General features: G+C 40.1%; 2 protein-coding genes across 3 annotated transcripts; one reads left to right on the plus strand and one right to left on the minus strand.

Moving 5' to 3' along the window:
• Nucleotides 1-312: 312 nt before the first annotated feature.
• On the minus strand, nt 313-4,861 carry tubb5 (tubulin, beta 5). 2 transcript variants are annotated; one of them, XM_005731857.2, is made up of 5 exons: nt 4,676-4,861; nt 2,100-2,208; nt 1,739-1,846; nt 1,409-1,653; nt 313-1,297 (listed from the first exon to the last, which is right to left on the minus strand). In XM_005731857.2, the coding sequence occupies exons 1-5, from the start codon at nt 4,730-4,732 to the stop codon at nt 485-487; spliced, it is 1,332 nt and encodes a 443-aa protein (XP_005731914.1). In that variant the 5' UTR covers nt 4,733-4,861; the 3' UTR covers nt 313-484. The 2 variants fall into 2 exon arrangements, with proteins under 2 accessions (XP_005731914.1, XP_005731913.1); XM_005731856.2 differs by having other exon boundaries at nt 1,739-1,849; nt 4,676-4,859.
• Nucleotides 4,862-9,391: 4,530 nt separating this feature from the next.
• On the plus strand, nt 9,392-16,764 carry flot1b (flotillin 1b). Its single transcript, XM_005731859.1, has 13 exons — nt 9,392-9,569; nt 10,157-10,207; nt 10,587-10,662; nt 10,901-10,991; nt 12,168-12,311; nt 12,459-12,578; nt 13,265-13,360; nt 13,745-13,897; nt 13,984-14,165; nt 14,251-14,296; nt 14,456-14,593; nt 15,042-15,206; nt 15,301-16,764. Exons 2-13 carry the CDS (start codon nt 10,165-10,167, stop codon nt 15,328-15,330), a joined length of 1,284 nt encoding a protein of 427 aa, XP_005731916.1. The 5' UTR covers nt 9,392-9,569; nt 10,157-10,164; the 3' UTR covers nt 15,331-16,764.

Raw genomic sequence — 16,764 nt, forward strand, 5'->3', positions numbered from 1 at the left:
AAATGCCCTCCTACTTTCTCTGGTGTTATGTTATTGTCATCTAAAAACTGGCAGGGTGCAATCTCTTCAACGCCAGATAGTTGTGGGAATGTGGGTTGGTGCAGAATGTTGCAAATGGATGTGGGCCCTTAGCCATCATAATGCTTATGGAGCAGAAATAAACCCTTTCATTACATCACATTAGATTTTCCAGTAACTCGCAGCTCTATCTAGCCTACTGTATACTGCACCGAGAGGGCCTGGATCTTACTTTCTGACTGGCTAAACTGATGAAAAGCATGTATGTGCGAAGAGGAATGAGAGGCAAATGAGTTCTCAGTCGACAACTTTATTTGCACTCAATGACAAGGTAAAACTAACAGACACTAAAATTTTATTCTAGCAGTGATCTTGACACTATGTTGGTTTCTTGGTTACTTGTGGTTGTTCCGTTTTGATTATTTTCTGTTTTGGCGATGATTTCTTGACCTTCACATCTTGACCTTTAAGCATCCTCTTCAGCTTCCTCCTCAAATTCACCCTCTTCCTCTGCAGTGGCATCCTGGTACTGCTGGTACTCTGACACCAGGTCATTCATGTTGCTCTCCGCTTCAGTGAACTCCATCTCATCCATACCTTCCCCTGTGTACCAGTGCAAGAAGGCCTTACGGCGGAACATGGCTGTGAACTGCTCGGAGATGCGCTTGAACAGCTCCTGGATAGCAGTGCTGTTGCCGATGAAAGTGACGGCCATCTTGAGGCCACGGGGTGGAATATCGCAAACTGCGGTCTTGACATTGTTGGGGATCCATTCAACGAAGTAGCTGCTGTTCTTGTTCTGCACATTGAGCATCTGCTCATCGACCTCCTTCATGGACATGCGGCCACGGAACACGGCGGCAACTGTCAGGTAGCGGCCGTGGCGTGGATCGCACGCGGCCATCATATTCTTGGCATCAAACACCTGCTGGGTGAGCTCGGGAACTGTGAGGGCGCGGTACTGCTGGCTGCCCCTGCTGGTCAGAGGAGCGAAGCCAGGCATGAAGAAGTGCAAACGAGGGAAAGGCACCATGTTGACGGCCAGTTTGCGCAGATCTGCATTGAGCTGGCCAGGGAAGCGGAGGCAGGTGGTGACCCCGCTCATAGTGGCGGACACCAGATGGTTAAGGTCTCCGTAGGTGGGTGTGGTTAGTTTCAGGGTGCGGAAGCAAATGTCATACAGAGCCTCGTTATCGATGCAGTAGGTTTCATCTGTGTTCTCTACAAGCTGGTGGACTGACAGGGTGGCGTTGTAAGGCTCGACCACAGTGTCTGACACCTGCGAACACAGAACTTCTATTTAGTTTCAAGATCTTAGGAGAAACCTCAGGCCAAAGAAACTATAACTAAAACCAAAAATCTATCATGTGCTATCACAAGGAGATGTTACCTTGGGGGAAGGCACCACACTGAAGGTGTTCATAATACGGTCTGGGTACTCTTCGCGGATCTTGCTGATGAGCAGGGTTCCCATACCAGATCCAGTTCCTCCACCAAGTGAGTGGGTGAGCTGGAAACCCTGCAGGCAGTCACAGCTCTCTGATTCTTTGCGGACCACATCCAGGACTGAGTCCACCAGCTCGGCTCCCTCTGTGTAGTGACCCTTGGCCCAGTTGTTTCCAGCACCACTCTGACCTGAAGGAAAAGGAGTGGCATTCAAGTGAGTAACATTTTTCCTTAAATCAAAAAGGAGCATGAGACATGTCTTTAAGGCACCCACCGAACACGAAATTGTCAGGTCTGAAGATCTGACCAAAGGGTCCAGACCTCACAGAGTCCATGGTGCCAGGCTCCAAGTCCACCAGAATGGCTCGAGGCACGTATTTACCTCCTCCACACGAAAGAGAAGAAGAGGAGAGCAAGACAGAGAGAGAAGTAGAAAGAAAAGGGGGCAAAAAAACACCAGCTCAATAATATAGGAAGGACCTTTGGATATAGGTGAAAAGGTGTAGAAACAGTACAGTAGAGATGAGAATGCAAGAAGAGATGTAGTGTCATACTTTGGAATTAAATTGTCAAGTTAAAAATGAATCCATATAATATACCCTCACTTATTAACATGAGTTAGGAAGTCAGCTAACCTGTGGCCTCATTATAGTAAACACTGATCCTGTCCAGCTGCAGGTCACTGTCTCCATGGTAAGTCCCCGTGGGATCGATGCCATGCTCATCACTGATCACTTCCCAGAACTGCAGACACAAAATGGAAGATATCACATGACAGTTACTTGCAACGAAAGTACACATCTACCCATTAGATGTGCGGTTCATGGGATCAGGGGGTGGGGGTGAAAATGAGGAAAACAGCAGTGGGTTTGCATTTTTGTTTTCTGATGGAAATGACAGGATTTTTCCATTTTTCAGCGAGCCATATCTGAACCCATTCCCAACAACGCTGCTTTTGAGATTTCCGTAAGTGTCGAGTGATGACTTAGCAGAATGCGATTCTTTCATATGTAAAATGCAAAGGAGGGAGGAACAAAGGCGCTACAGATCCGTCTGCGGGCCAACCTGCAAATAAAATCCATTTGCAAGCAGTCAGACAACACTGAAGATACTGACTCCCTTCAGATCTGAATTCATGTCTTGTTCACTGTTTAACATTCAGATTTTTTAGAGTGTTTATGTCGTAATAAATCTTGTCAGTGCGTATTACTCTACCATATTTACTGATATCGTCCAACTCAGACATTTCTTTTCAACACAGCCGGTGATTTCCTGCTAACAGCGCAATACGAGGATTTGGAATAATCTGGATAAGCTGGCTGTATAGCAGAGCACTGCTTAAGAGATTGGGAGTCAGCTGTGGACCAAGTATCATGACATCTAAATAAGGCCATGTAAAGCAAAAACGATTAAGTGACCTTAATATGGAGAAGATAAGATCAACACAGCAGAACAAAGAAACACAAAATCAAAAACAAGAATAAAGAAAAATAATGCTAGGACAGCTACAGTGACACGAGAGTAGATAAAGACTGAAAATAACCACAGTGAAAGAATGAGGACAATAAGCAGAAAAGCAATGCCACACCCTGACCTAATTCACCACAGTGTAGCCCTTCAGCAGTTCTGTCAATCATACCCGCTGGACATCTGAGTCAATGAGTCCTTGGGGGGTGGAATCCAGAATATCCTCACTTCCAGGCTACAAGCAGCTATCTTTACATCATATATCATTAACACAAAGGAAATAATGGAGCAGTGGGCTTAAATAAGGAGGCACTTATAAACTGAATTTAGTAACTTAATTAATTTTTTTTTTACTGCAACTGATTTTGGTGCAACTGCAATAAATACTAAATAGAATTACATATAATGGGCACAATTTGTATTTATTTCCTAAAATTAGTCTACCAAGACATTGCCAGCAACTGCACATTAAGTCAATTGAGAACCCAGTGACTTCACCCACTGTGCATCAGCTGTTTCCTCCATTCCTCCCCCACCCTTCTCCTAATTTGGTTAGGGGAGGAAAGACATTGATTGCAAAGAAGGCCCTGTTTTACAGAACATCTGTCAGCAGCACATCATGGCAGTAATGATGCATCCTGCAAAATATGGGCCATTGTTAGTGTAGTCTTTAAACTACAGTCCATCTAAATAGCAGGGCGAGATTACTGTTCTACTTAAACATATGCTGTCTGTGGCAAATGATCAGCTGGAGAACAAAAGGAGATAGTAAAACAGGGATAATAATGGGCCACTCATTATCTAACCTATTGTAGCTGTATGTTGCTATAAAAAATGGGTGGGTGATGAACTGAGCCTATGCAGACTTTGACTCCCTCCCCCTTTTTTGTTGGAATATAGAATTAAAATGCAGCAAAAACATATACAATTTGATTTTTAAAAAAGCAGTTACGTGAATCTTGATTATAAGTATTTAGATCATGTCTTTGTTAATATGCAGCTTTTAAAAAAAATAAATAAAGGGAGAATTTTTTGTTGACCAATTATCCATGCCACACCCTTCAACAGCTCTTCTGCTTTCCAAGCACCCCAAACTGCAGTCTTCCTTTAAAGCTTGCCAAATCAATAATCTAATCAGTATGGACTATTGATCCATCAGTCTTTAGTGAGGGGCATAAGTAGGCCTCTCAAGCCCAGCTCCCCACTCATTGTCTGGAATACCAGTCATATCTGGATGTGTAAGACAAAGAAACCCGAGTGCGGGGAGATCTGACAAGTAAAGAATAGACTGATTTTTTCCCCTCTCTCCCTTTTTCTGTCTCTTTTCCTGAGACAGTGTCTTGAGGTCAGCTGAATCTGAAGTGCCGGGGACGCAGACACGCCCGGCGTTGTGTGAACAAAAACCAGTCGAGACACAAGAGCCCCCCGTTATACCGTTACTTCAATACGAGCGGCTGCGCTCTGCTGCTCCACACCCACCCACCAGTTACCGCAGTGCACAATATTTAGTAAAAAAAAATAGACGCACACAAAAGTGATCACTTGACATTTACAGTTATATTTATATGCTAAAAGATATACGGTGCATGAAAAGGGTATCCTTTGTCTTCACTGAGAATTCTTTTCCAGACAAGCCGAATGATTAAACTATGTCCTGATTATTAAACGTGAATTGTGACAGAAAAACACAGAATTTATTTTATTTCTTTTAAGAACATAAATTCTTTGCATTATATTTTCTTACCTTGGCACCAATCTGGTTACCGCACTGGCCGGCCTGGATGTGCACGATTTCCCTCATTATGGATGCAAAAGTTTTACAATGGGTAGCAAAAAAAGGCAGCTGTTTAATGAGCACGAGGAGCCGACCGCAGACTGGTGTGAATGTGCCGGACAATGGATTTATATCGCTGGAGCGTTTCCAGAGCTAAGGCTAGGGTTGGGCGTGGCCAGACACCGCTGCCGCAGACGGGGATTGGCTGAGCGGAGTAGCACGGAGGAGGAGGAGCCTCACAGCTGCAGATCTGGGAGTGGAAATTAGATATATGGATTGACCAGAATGTTACCAGCTGGTGTCTGGAAAAAAATGCCAGAAAGATACATTACAGTTGTTTTAGCTACCAGAGGATGACGACAACCCATTACTGTATCTGCTTCTGCAGAGGAAACAGATGAAATGGGGACAAGATGGGGTCAGCCGGTTCATCAGGACTAGCTGCTGAAACAACAGCATGTTGAAGCCTTTCTCTAGCTTCATGTTCAAACGAGCTGCAATACCTTACATATAGTTTAAATATGTGTGCATTGCTGTACTTATTAGCCACCACAAGACAATGTGAAAATGCAAGGGTAGGAATTATTGTGTAGGAGGGGTGTGTGCCAGGCCTCTGATCCAAGCTCTCAGCAGATGATCTCAGGAAAACAGGAGCAAATCTATATATGTTTGGCAATGGATTGCAGAAAATAAACTAAACACTGTTTCTAAAGAATGATAATGTGTATAGGCTATGAAATAGTCTTGACAGATCTTTAGAAAATGGCACACTTTATTGATATTTTTACTCCATTGCATTGGTTCTATTCTTTATTTTCTTCCTTGTTCAAGACAGAAAGGACACTTTCAGCACATTTGGGTAAATGACTAAGCATAATTGTTACTAGCTGTGAATGCATCTGCAATCAAATTTAGCTTCACTTTAGATTAATAGTTACTTAGCCCTGAAATGAATCTGTAAAAATGCTAAAATATATGTTTTTACAGTGTAGGGTGTCCATTCACCCTGCAGCTGGAATATTCTACAGCCCCATGCATCCCTGACTTGCACAAGCAATTAAGAAAATAGATGTGTGATGGTCGTACCAACAACCACACACTTGAAAAAAATGTGGTAATATTTGTTCAGACTGCATGTGGAGATACTCCTGAGGTGGGAGTGTAAAACCTTATATCTTACATTCTAACATTTAAGTTAATTAAGTAGTCGTTAAAGTTGTAATACCAAAAGTGAGTTCGATTCATTTGCTTAATCTATTCTTATTACACATCATGACACTACACTGATTGCACTGAACACTGTACCAGCAACCATTATATACATAATAAATTGTATTATTTTTCTCTATTTTTTGAGTTACCTGCAGGCTGCTTTCATCCTTCTTTGTTTGAGTAAAAGAGGAGGCTGAGGGTGGAGCTGGATTAAATACAGAGACTAATCAAAGGGAGTGAACTGCCTGTTGTGACCGCATGGTTTCTTTATATTAAATGTAGTTATTGTGGTGTCTGCCTTTGAATGTAATACCCCTTGTGGTGTCCTCGGATCAAAAATGGTCCCTAGGTGAATGGCAAACAAGCACATGGGAATCCCGGGGACACCACAAACTTTCGCTCCGTTGTTAAGCAGTAGCTTTGAGTAGACGTCTGTTTCATGGATGTACCTCTTTCTCAGAGTAACTTATTTTCTTTATTATGTGTTTTTGAGATTATTTTTGTCTTTTGGGGGTATATTAAAACACATATTTTGAAAATTATACCTGTGCCTGTACATCCTTTGAATGCTTGGACACTTACAGGAAAGATATTTCATGAAGATATTATAGGAAAAGTTGCACTGCACAAGAGCCTGAAAAATGTGTTTTTAAATTTAACATCTGTATCACAAAGTGATCAAACAAGTATTTAGGTCTCTTACTTGGCTAAAAGTAATAATTCTGCTTACATAATAGTACAAAACAATGACTAAAAGTACTCATGCACAATGCCCCCTTTCAGAATCATATACATTTTCTAATCAGATCATTCATCATTACTGATTTATTAATATGTAGATCCCCATTATATTGTCACGAGGCTGGGTAGTTTGTCCATAATTATGCCCCAATGGCAAAATATATATTTTAAAAGCTGCAAACTAATAAGTAACTAAAACTTTAACATAAATGTATGCAGTATAGTAGCATTTTATAATACAGCCTATGACTAAGAGCAAAATTCTGCTGTAATTACATAAAATCTTATTATGTTTAATATGTATTTTATTTGAATTTACAATGTAAATATATTTACCTACCAATACTTAAGGGTCGGCACACTAGAATAAGGGGGTAACAAATCAGGTTTTTACAGGAAACAAAAAAAAAACAATAAATGTACATCCTGCATATGTAATTTTAAGTAGCAAGCAATTTGACTGTAATATTAATATTTCCTGATCTCACATTTTAAATATGTTTTTGGGGTGTGAGCTGCAATATGGAGTAGTTTAACTTTGCCGTTTTACATCTTAACATCTCATTGTTTTACCTCTTTATTTAATATCCATTATGTACCTGACAGATCTTCTATTATTAAATTGCCCTTTTACTTTAGCAATAATAATCTGATAAGGACTAAAAAAAAAGAAATACCATCAAAGTTTGCAGGTTTATGTGACATTATAATGATGGAGCCACTCCATAATATGGCCTGCGGCCTGAAAAAGTACAGTGTACATAGAATATAAGACGGGGAAATATTTTTTGTGCTTCCACAAAATTATCAAGAAAGTAGTACTTAAAATTGCTTATGCGGTAGTCATTATCAATTACAGTATAATCTGTGTTTCATTTTCTGTAAAATACCCAGAATTTAGGCACTACTTAAAATTACTTACAGGCTACTTACATTTACCAAAACATTACTTTAATTTACTTAGAGACTACTTATATTTAGTTACAGTGTCATTATTTCTTTGTTTGCTCTAAAACCTGACTCGTTAAGCACTTCTTCTAGTGTGCCTACCTTTAAGGATTTGCAGGTAAATATAATTACATAAAATACATTGAATTTCCATTTAATTAGAGTACAATTAAGCCCTTAGTCAAAGGCCATATTATAAAGTGTTACCCTGTCTACAAAGTACAACATTTTTATCCAAACTATAACAGAGCAGAAGTAAAAAGCACCGATGCTTATATGCAGTAAAAGTACTTTAAAACTGTACTTCAGTAAAATCCATGAATAAAGTTAATAAGTTGGTCTAGTCACATTTATACTGTCACTCAATTTCAACTTTGACCCTAACAGTACTCTTGTCCAATCATATTTCAGGTGTGACAGTGCCACCCATATATTCCTGCCTCTGGAAACACCTCTGAAGCCCACATTTTATAAAATGCATCAATATAGAGTCTACTTAACAGATGCCTTTGTTGGTATTTGAAAATTTAGGATTGGGTATTTTGTCACATCTTAATTCAAGCAATGGTAAACACTGCCCACTAGTGGAAGTAATGAGATTAACAGACACACAATTTATCAACAAGTGCAAATGTGCTTAGATAAACATTTACAGGGGCAACAGCTTGCACATGCCAGCTGCTCTTGTAGGAATAGTCTGAATTCAGAATACACAGTATTGCCTGTTACACAGATTACATGGCTAAGAATTCGTCATCTTCTTTTTAAACCATAGACTGTATGTTTATAAGTAGTGGCAAAAGTATTTGCCATTTTGAAAGCCATGGGATATTCATGGTGGTTAATATTTACATTTAAGAGACAAACGAAAGGTTATGAACAAGTTATGGGTTTTTGCAGGTTATTCCTCACATGATGCTCTCTGTATATTATATTGTATACAAAAATGAAGGTGTATTTGATAACTTATCAAGGCAAATGAGAAACACTAGCTGGACTATTAACTTGTTTTAATTTTTATCATCTTTAAAATAGTTTCAGGCTGTGTAAGACCAAGAAGAAGAGTGATGGAGTGCTGCGCCAGATGGTCTGGCCTCTACAGTCACTAAAATCCACGTAAATCCATTCGAGATGGTTTGGGATGAAGTGAAGGCAAAAAGGCCGAAAAGTGCTCAGCATCTCTAGGAACTCCTTCAAGACTGTTGGAAAACCATTTCAGGTGACAACCTCATGAAGCTCATCGAGAGAATGCCAAGAGTGTGCAAAGCAGCATTCAAAGCAAAGGGTGGCTATTTTGAAGATCTAAAATATAAAACATGTTTTGAGTTATTTCACACTTTTTGTTTACTACATAATTCCATATGTATTCATTCATAGTTTTGATGCATTCAGTGAAAATCTAGAATGTAAATAGTCCTGAAAATAAAGAGAAACTGGTCATCACAGGTATTACTGTGAAAAAACAACTTTTTAAAGGTGGGTGACTCACCAGCATGTAGACATCCAATGTCTAAATAAACATGTTCATCATTGCCTCATCAGGCAAGTTGTAATGTTTTTAACCAAAATTACAAATACTAAAACTAAGAATATTTATTCTGTGTTTTTAGATTTTTCAAAAGTTGTTTCTTTATTTCTAGTTTTAGTTTTTACTTTAAGTTAACTATTATAACCTTGTATCATGATATCATAAATTCTTTGCTAGATAGATAAATAGATATGGTGGAGGTGCAGTTGTCGCTCTAAGCCACCAGATGACAACAGACACACTTACGTCACTGTCAGCGTGAGGATGGGCGTGGTCGCAGAGCACTTCCCACTCATCAGACATTTTTTGCAGTGTGATTGCAGTGTACGGGCAGCAACGCTCTCACCGTCGCAACAGTAAAACCGACTTTATTTTACTATTATCATTATTTTTTATATAAAAAAGGAGGTTTCCTTTTGACCTGACCGGATAACGGTAAGTTAACCGGAGTGCTCGTTTTAACGTGTTAAATCGCGGTGCTGTAGCGTAAACACTGGGCAGTTTTTTTTAACCCCCACGTTATCGACCCAGACTCGATTAAATAGCGAGATAGCGAATTTTAAAACGCAGGTTAGGTCGCTTTCTTTAAAGTTTTTAATTTTACATCCAACACCCGTGTTTGTTTGCCATTATCGGTACTTTTTTGTGCTTCATGTGCTTTTTGGTTGCTCCAGCTATTACATTGAAAGTCCGAGTTCCGTGTGAAGATTAGGGCTGGCGGGAGTGGGAGGAGCCCCGAGGGTCGCTGGGAAAAACATGGAAACCTAATTAGGTTTAAATGGTTTAAACCGACATGAATAAAATATAGTTGGCAGCATAGGACTCATTGCCTTTAAATTAGCAATGAGACGCTGTAATAAAAATGATTTAATCTATATTTTGTGTGTTGTACTGGTGGATACATCCACCTGTCTCTTTATACATGTCATACATTTATTTTCTACTTTAAACATTTTTACAGGGCAAATCAAGTCCATTGGGGTTTTTTTCCTCACAAGTTTTTGTGTGTGTCTCAAATTTAGGATTCAAGATGTTTTACACATGTGGACCCAATGAAGCGATGGTGGTGTCTGGTAATGGATTAATTATTGTTTCTGTGAACAACACATGAGAATATTCTCACCATAGCATCTGCAAGCTTTGTTGTTGTTTAGAAACTTGCAGCTCAGAAGATCAGTGTAATAAACAAAAGACAGAGTAATCCTGGAATTGGATTGTTAGAGTGAAGTGTTGTGTATAAGTGTCACATGTGTCTTGTGATAAGGCCAAGACTTGCTGACAGTTTAGAGTAAGCTAGGAATTTTCCAATGGCGCAAGCTGTTGTGGATGAATTGCATGAGTCGCACTGTCATGAAAGGTTGCAAGTTCAGCTTTGCTCTCTTGAATTAGTTCCTGAATGAGTGACTCTTATTGGATGGATTTGTTAATGTTTGTTTTCCCCTCTTTTGTCAGGCTGCGGCCGTTCTCCACCTCTAATGATTGCTGGAGGAAGAGTGTTTGTCTTGCCGTGTATTCAACAAATCCAAAGGTCATTCCCATTTTCATTTTAATTTCCCTTGTGTAGTTTTTATAGCTACAACATTGCTGTGCAGTTCATCGTAGTGTGAAATAAAGACAGAGACCGCAAATAGGGAAGCTTGCCATTATCAGGGAAGCAGTCTTAGTTTCTCCAATGTTACTGTTACCCTTGCTCTCACGTTTTGAATCTCATCAGTTCCACCCTTCCTTTTGGTCTTTTTTTGTTTGTTTGTTTTTGGTCTAATCAGGATCACACTCAACACCCTGACTCTAAATGTGAAGAGTGACAAAGTCTACACCCGCCATGGTGTCCCTATCTCTGTCACCGGCATTGCGCAGGTATGCTTTGAGAACTTTTTTTCAGAATTTGAAGTTACAACAGATTGGGAATAATTAGATGTCACATGGCACAAAACTGCCTTTAAAATCAACTCTCACAGTTTCAAGTGAATCTCATTATGATTAAAACAGAATTAATAAAGAAAGGTACAAGGCGAGGTACAGTTGAATTCACTTTTAGCAGTATATTAATAGTTATTTAAATCAACAGAGTAACTAGTTTAAGAACTTTTAGCTGATTGTGTGTGTGTGTGTGTGTGTGTGTCACTTATGGGGACAAAATGCCCGTCCCCACAAGTTTGGAAGGAAGTTTTTGAGGCTGAAAATGTGTTTTTTGTGTCAGGGTTACAATTAGGTCATGGTTAGGTTTAGGCTAGGGGTATGAGTTGTATGAGTTAGGCATTTATTTTTGATGGTTAGGGTAAGCAGCAAGGGAAAGTATTATGTCAATCAGATGTCCTCACTAAGATATAAAAGGTGTGTGTGTTTGTGTGCGCGCGTGTGTGTTCAGACTCCAGAAAAGCTGGTATGTCCTCCTGAGCTCTCAACTTCCTGCTCTAATATTTTTCTTTCCTCTGCCTCATGCTCTGAAAGCAAAAAGTCTGACTCCACTTCTACAATTCTGAGTACAATCCTCTCTGTCACACTCAGCCCTCTGCTTCCTGAAGTATCAGCATGGGTTGAAAACACATTTTTAAGTCCCACTGATTAAAAGTTTATTTTGAAATGGTTGAAATTACAGTACTTTTTTTTTTTTGAAATCCTGGTAAATTAAACTCAAGAATCTCATATTGAAGAAACAATTTCATCCTTAGCAATTGAAAAACAATATCTGCAAAACATGTATCACATCCTCACCTACTGCCATAAAATGTGGAAGCTGTAGAACAGGCCATGTTGTCCGTGGCATCACTAGAAAGGATTTCCTTTTCACAGTACAGTAGGACTCATAAATTTGTAGGACTGCATAGTTTATGCTTGACATGTCACATGAACTCCACAGAAGACAAGAATGATTTGCTGGGTCTTAGGTTATAAAGGTTATAAACTATTTTCTTCATGGTGAAATAAACATCTGTCTGTCTGTAGCACGGGCCACACAGGAAGCATTATGGAGGATTCATAGCAGTGTCTTAATGAGATCACATTAACCTGTGTTTTTTTTTTTTTCCCCAGGTGAAGATCCAGGGCCAGAACAAGGAGATGTTGGCAGCTGCCTGTCAGATGTTCATGGGAAAGTCTGAGGCTGAGATCGCTCAGATTGCATTGGAGACACTAGAGGGACACCAGAGAGCCATCATTGCCCACCTGACTGTAGAGGTTGGTTCATTGAGGCCCTAAAATGCATTTTGCAGAACTTTTATGCACAAAATTATGTTTATTACTCAGTACTAGCACAGGGCATGCCTTTTTTTTTTTTTTACAGTATGTAACTTGACGTGTGCAAATCTTTATGTGTGTGTGCAGGAGATCTACCAGGATCGTAAGAAGTTTTCTGAGCAGGTCTTTAAAGTAGCCTCCTCTGACCTGGTCAACATGGGGATTGGTGTCGTCAGCTACACGCTGAAAGATGTTCATGACGATCAGGTATGCCAAGTCTGTTTGAGTACTTCTTCTTCCAACACTGGTGACAAGACTCTGACTGTAAAAGCATTACAAAATACGCTGGAAGGGCATGGGGGATATGCTAAACCTTTCCAGCTGGCCATTGTCAGTTCCTCAGTGGGTGATTGAATGTGCATGTATAGGAAAAATAGGATTTTGTTTTAAATATGGCAAGCTGAAATAAAGCAAGCTTTGCGTGGAAAACCTGTAACGTGTGTTGGGGTCAACAGACAGCTTATCTACCATGAGATCTTGAATATTCTGTCAGAGCATTATATTTGGTGCAACAGGAAACGATGTATCGTTGAGTGATAATATGCGGGATCTGTGACAGACCACTAAAAATAAGCAAATTCATGCAAAAAATTGCCTCCCCAAAAAAGCCAAATGCTGATGGACTTGTGATAAATTCATTAGAAATATGTAGGTTTTCAAAGCGTTTAGTCTTTGATGATTTCCTCTGTTACTGTAATGCTCTTAAGTGATTGATATTGACTTACCCGACTCTCAGCCTGGAGCCATCCCAGTAGACATAAATGAGGCCTAAGTGCTTCTGTGGTAACGACATTACTCGTTTGTCTGATGTACTACTTTGCTTTTCAATGCCTGAATAAGGCTCTCTGGTAGTCGGTTGTCACTTTCTCTCCTTCTTTCTGTCTCTTCTACAGGACTACCTCCACTCGCTGGGTAAAGCCAGAACTGCTCAGGTGCAGAAGGATGCCAGGATTGGAGAGGCTCAATACAAACGAGATGCTGTCATTAAGGTAAATAATCGTCAATGTCATTCTGCCTGTTCAGTTCAGTTCATTTCAATTCAGTTTTATCTAGATTGGGCCACAACAACACAACAATAGTTTCCTCAAGGAACTTTATATTGTAAAGTGAAAACCCTACAATTATACAAAGAAAACAGAGAAAAAACACAACAATCATATGACCCCCTATGAGCAAGCGCTTTGGTGACAGTGGGAAGGAAAAACTCCCTTTTAACAGGAAGAAACCTCCAATAGAACTAAGCTCAGGGAGCGGCCATCTGCAAGGACCAGTTGGGGAGAGGGGAGAAAGACGGCACAATGACATGTACTGACAAGATAATGCTGATGAGCAGTACCAAATTTGTCTTTCTCTCCTGTACTGTTCATTTTCAGGAGGCACACGCAATGCAGGAGAAGGTGTCTGCTCAGTACAAGAATGAGATTGAAATGGCGAAAGCCCAGCGAGACTTTGAGCTGAAGAAAGCGGCTTATGACATTGAGGTCAATGCCAAGAAGGCCGAGTCAGAAATGGCCTATCAGCTTCAGGTACGCTCATCATAATGCCTGGCCAAGTCCAAAATGTTGTGTTTTTATTGATGGAAAGCTGAGAATTGTTGGAATTTCCATTTCAGGTGGCCAAGACCAAGCAGCGCATCGAAGAGGAGAAGATGCAGATTCAAGTGGTGGAGCGTACACAGCAGATTACTCTGCAGGAGCAGGAGATCACACGCAAGGAGAAGGAGCTGGAGGCCAAGGTTAAGAAACCTGCAGAAGCTGAGAAATACCGACTGGAGAAGTTGGCAGCGGCCCAGCGGTGAGCACTAAATCATAATATTGCTTCTGTATAGTTTGAACTGAACAACAAAAAAATTCATTCTTTTTTTTCCTTTCTACTGCAGTCTGCAGCTCATCATGGAAGCTGAGGCTGAGGCAGAGTCCATCAGAGTGAGAACCGCCCGTTTTCTGTCACAGTTTTTTCCTACTGTTAATTTTCTCGTCACCTTTCCTGTGACTTTGCATCATATAATGTGTCATTCCTTTCTCTCCTGCTTCATGTGACTACTGCCATCGTCACTCTTTTCTGCTCTGTGTGTTGTCATGCAGATAAAGGGTGAGGCAGAGGCTTTTGCCGTGGAGGCTAAGGGCCGTGCTGAGGCCGAGCAGATGAACAAGAAAGCAGAGGCCTTCAAGCAGTACAAAGAAGGAGCCATGGTGGACATGCTGCTGGAGAAACTGCCATTGGTCAGTTCGACTCTGATGGATGAAAATATCATGAATATTGGTTTTTATATTAGCCTTTCAACCCATTTTCATCAGCGCTAGTCCTTAATGTTGATTTTATTTTACTTCTCTTTGCATAAAAAGTTTTTTTTTTCCTTTTCTTTTTTTTTTTTACATTTTCCAACTCCAAGGCCTCTTTAAGATTTTAAAATATTTTTTAACCATATTTCAGTAATCACAGCTCAACTGTTATTTATAAAAGGTATATTAATTATATACCTTTATATCCCAAAGCTTGATACATTGTTGCTTTAAACCTTTGAGATTTCTTTGAAATTGTGATTCTCTGCTCAGTTTTCAGAAGAATTAGCTGACTCGCATGCTTCTTAGCTCACGGATGGCACACTTTGAAGGTGCAAGCATATCACGCTCCTTCAGTGTACCAATTCTGATCTTTCTTGTTCTGCAGATGGCAGAGGAAATCAGCAAGCCACTGTCAGCGACACAGAAGATTACCATGGTGTCCAGCGGTGGCGCAGATGTAGGAGCCTCCAAACTTGCTGGAGAAGTGCTGGACATCATGACCAAGCTGCCAAATGCTGTAGAGAAACTCACTGGAGTCGACATCTCCCAGGTGCAGTTTGCATGAAAGGCAAATAGGCTTTGTAACAGACTTCAAAACAAGTACACGTGTTATTTCATTCGTATTTGTGTTTTTGACCTCGCAGGCTGCAGGGAAAACCACCCGGGCCCATTGAGAAGAGTAATCAGGAGAGGTGTCAACAATATTTAGACAAAGAGCTCCACATCTCCTCGTACCTGTAACAACTGTACTGACTTGTAAACACTGTAAACCTTTCTCATTGTCTGTGTGAATGCATGCTTTTCACTCATGTCCTTTCCCCAGTCTAAACAAGGCTAGGTTTTTCTTCCCCTGTTGTGTGGTTTTCTTTTCATGTCCCTGAGCTGTGCTGCTGTGCTTCATGCTGCAGGTCACATTGCAACCAGCCTCACATGATACAGCGACTGCACAACTTCTGTCTTTGGCTGACAAAAGCCTCAGCTAATACGTAGAAGCCCAGTTTTTAGGGACTAGGTCAATGAACTATTATGTTTGTTTGTTTTTTTTACTTTTTAATCTGAGACTGTAGGAAAAGCTTATAGCCTTATTCTATTTTCTTTCTGTGCCTTTCAATTAATCAAATAATGCAAAACATACACTTTCAGGGAGCCCAACCGAGTATGCTGCTACACTTCTGCCACTGCTACACACCCCTTTATTAAATCTGTTCATTCACCTGGAGGCTCTGAGCACGAGAGAAGGAGGTTCTGACAAAGTCAGACCCTAAAAAACAAACGTTAGCGCAATGTACATTCTACATTTAGACCACTGACTGAAATCTTGCTGAGAGCGTTTATCAAATCACCTCAGAGTTTTGTGTGTTGAAATGTTGTTAATATTTTTATGTACTAATCACAAAAGATTGAATGTCTCTTCTTTGTCTACTAGTGCATTGCAAAAAGACATACGTGAGACTCTTTGTAATAATGGATTACATTGTTGGCAACAATGTTATCGGCTGGAACTGCAAGTGGGAGGAGTTTCTTTGTGTCTTGAAAGGAGGAGGGAGGAAGTGGGTGGTTGGAACAACTTATGGTTTGGTTAGGTTTCCTGTTAAAGCCAATGAAAGTATGTTGAACCTTTTTTCTTCTTTACTGTAACTGCCTTTTTATACAGCTGTCATAAGTAAAGAAGGACCATCACGAAGTACTACTGCTTTGTTATGCATGCTGCCTTGAGTTTAGTCGCCTTGTCTTTTTCCTGCGTTAAAGTAGTGCAATTTTTTTCCCTAGTTTTTTTTTTTGTTTGTTTTTTTAAGAATCACTCTGCATTTTGCAACCAAGTGCCTGGTTAAACTCCTCAGGCATCAGTTTAAGACTAGTTAAACTCATCAGGGAACAGTTCCTCATATCAAACTGGTCTTAGCCCAGTTTGTCACTTTTGAGGACGAAAGCCAGAATCCGCCTGTCTCCTTTGGTGCTTCCTAGTGACTAATACTTTCTTCTTCTTCTTTTTTTTTTTTAAATGTTGCATTTTCAGCCTTTGTTGATATAGTGTGAAAGTTGGCTGCTTGTATCAAATATTAAACATCATCTATGTTAGACTTATAATAAAATATATTTCAATCGAT

Source organism: Pundamilia nyererei, unplaced genomic scaffold (genome assembly GCF_000239375.1).
Source record: "Pundamilia nyererei isolate P.nyererei 1_Seehausen unplaced genomic scaffold, PunNye1.0 scaffold00045, whole genome shotgun sequence".
NCBI lineage: Eukaryota > Metazoa > Chordata > Actinopteri > Cichliformes > Cichlidae > Pundamilia > Pundamilia nyererei.

Coding starts and splice junctions, on each gene's coding strand:
- flot1b (XM_005731859.1), top strand. CDS start 10,165: ATGTTTTACACATGTGGACCCAATGAAGCGATGGTGGTGTCTG. Junction 10,992..12,167: donor CTGTCACCGGCATTGCGCAG/GTATGCTTTGAG, acceptor TTTTTTCCCCAG/GTGAAGATCCAGGGCCAGAA. Junction 14,594..15,041: donor TGCTGGAGAAACTGCCATTG/GTCAGTTCGACT, acceptor CTTGTTCTGCAG/ATGGCAGAGGAAATCAGCAA.
- tubb5 (XM_005731856.2), bottom strand. CDS start 4,732: ATGAGGGAAATCGTGCACATCCAGGCCGGCCAGTGCGGTAACCAGATT. Junction 1,850..2,099: donor TTACTATAATGAGGCCACAG/GTTAGCTGACTT, acceptor TTTCGTGTGGAG/GAGGTAAATACGTGCCTCGA. Junction 1,654..1,738: donor ACCTGACAATTTCGTGTTCG/GTGGGTGCCTTA, acceptor CTTTTCCTTCAG/GTCAGAGTGGTGCTGGAAAC.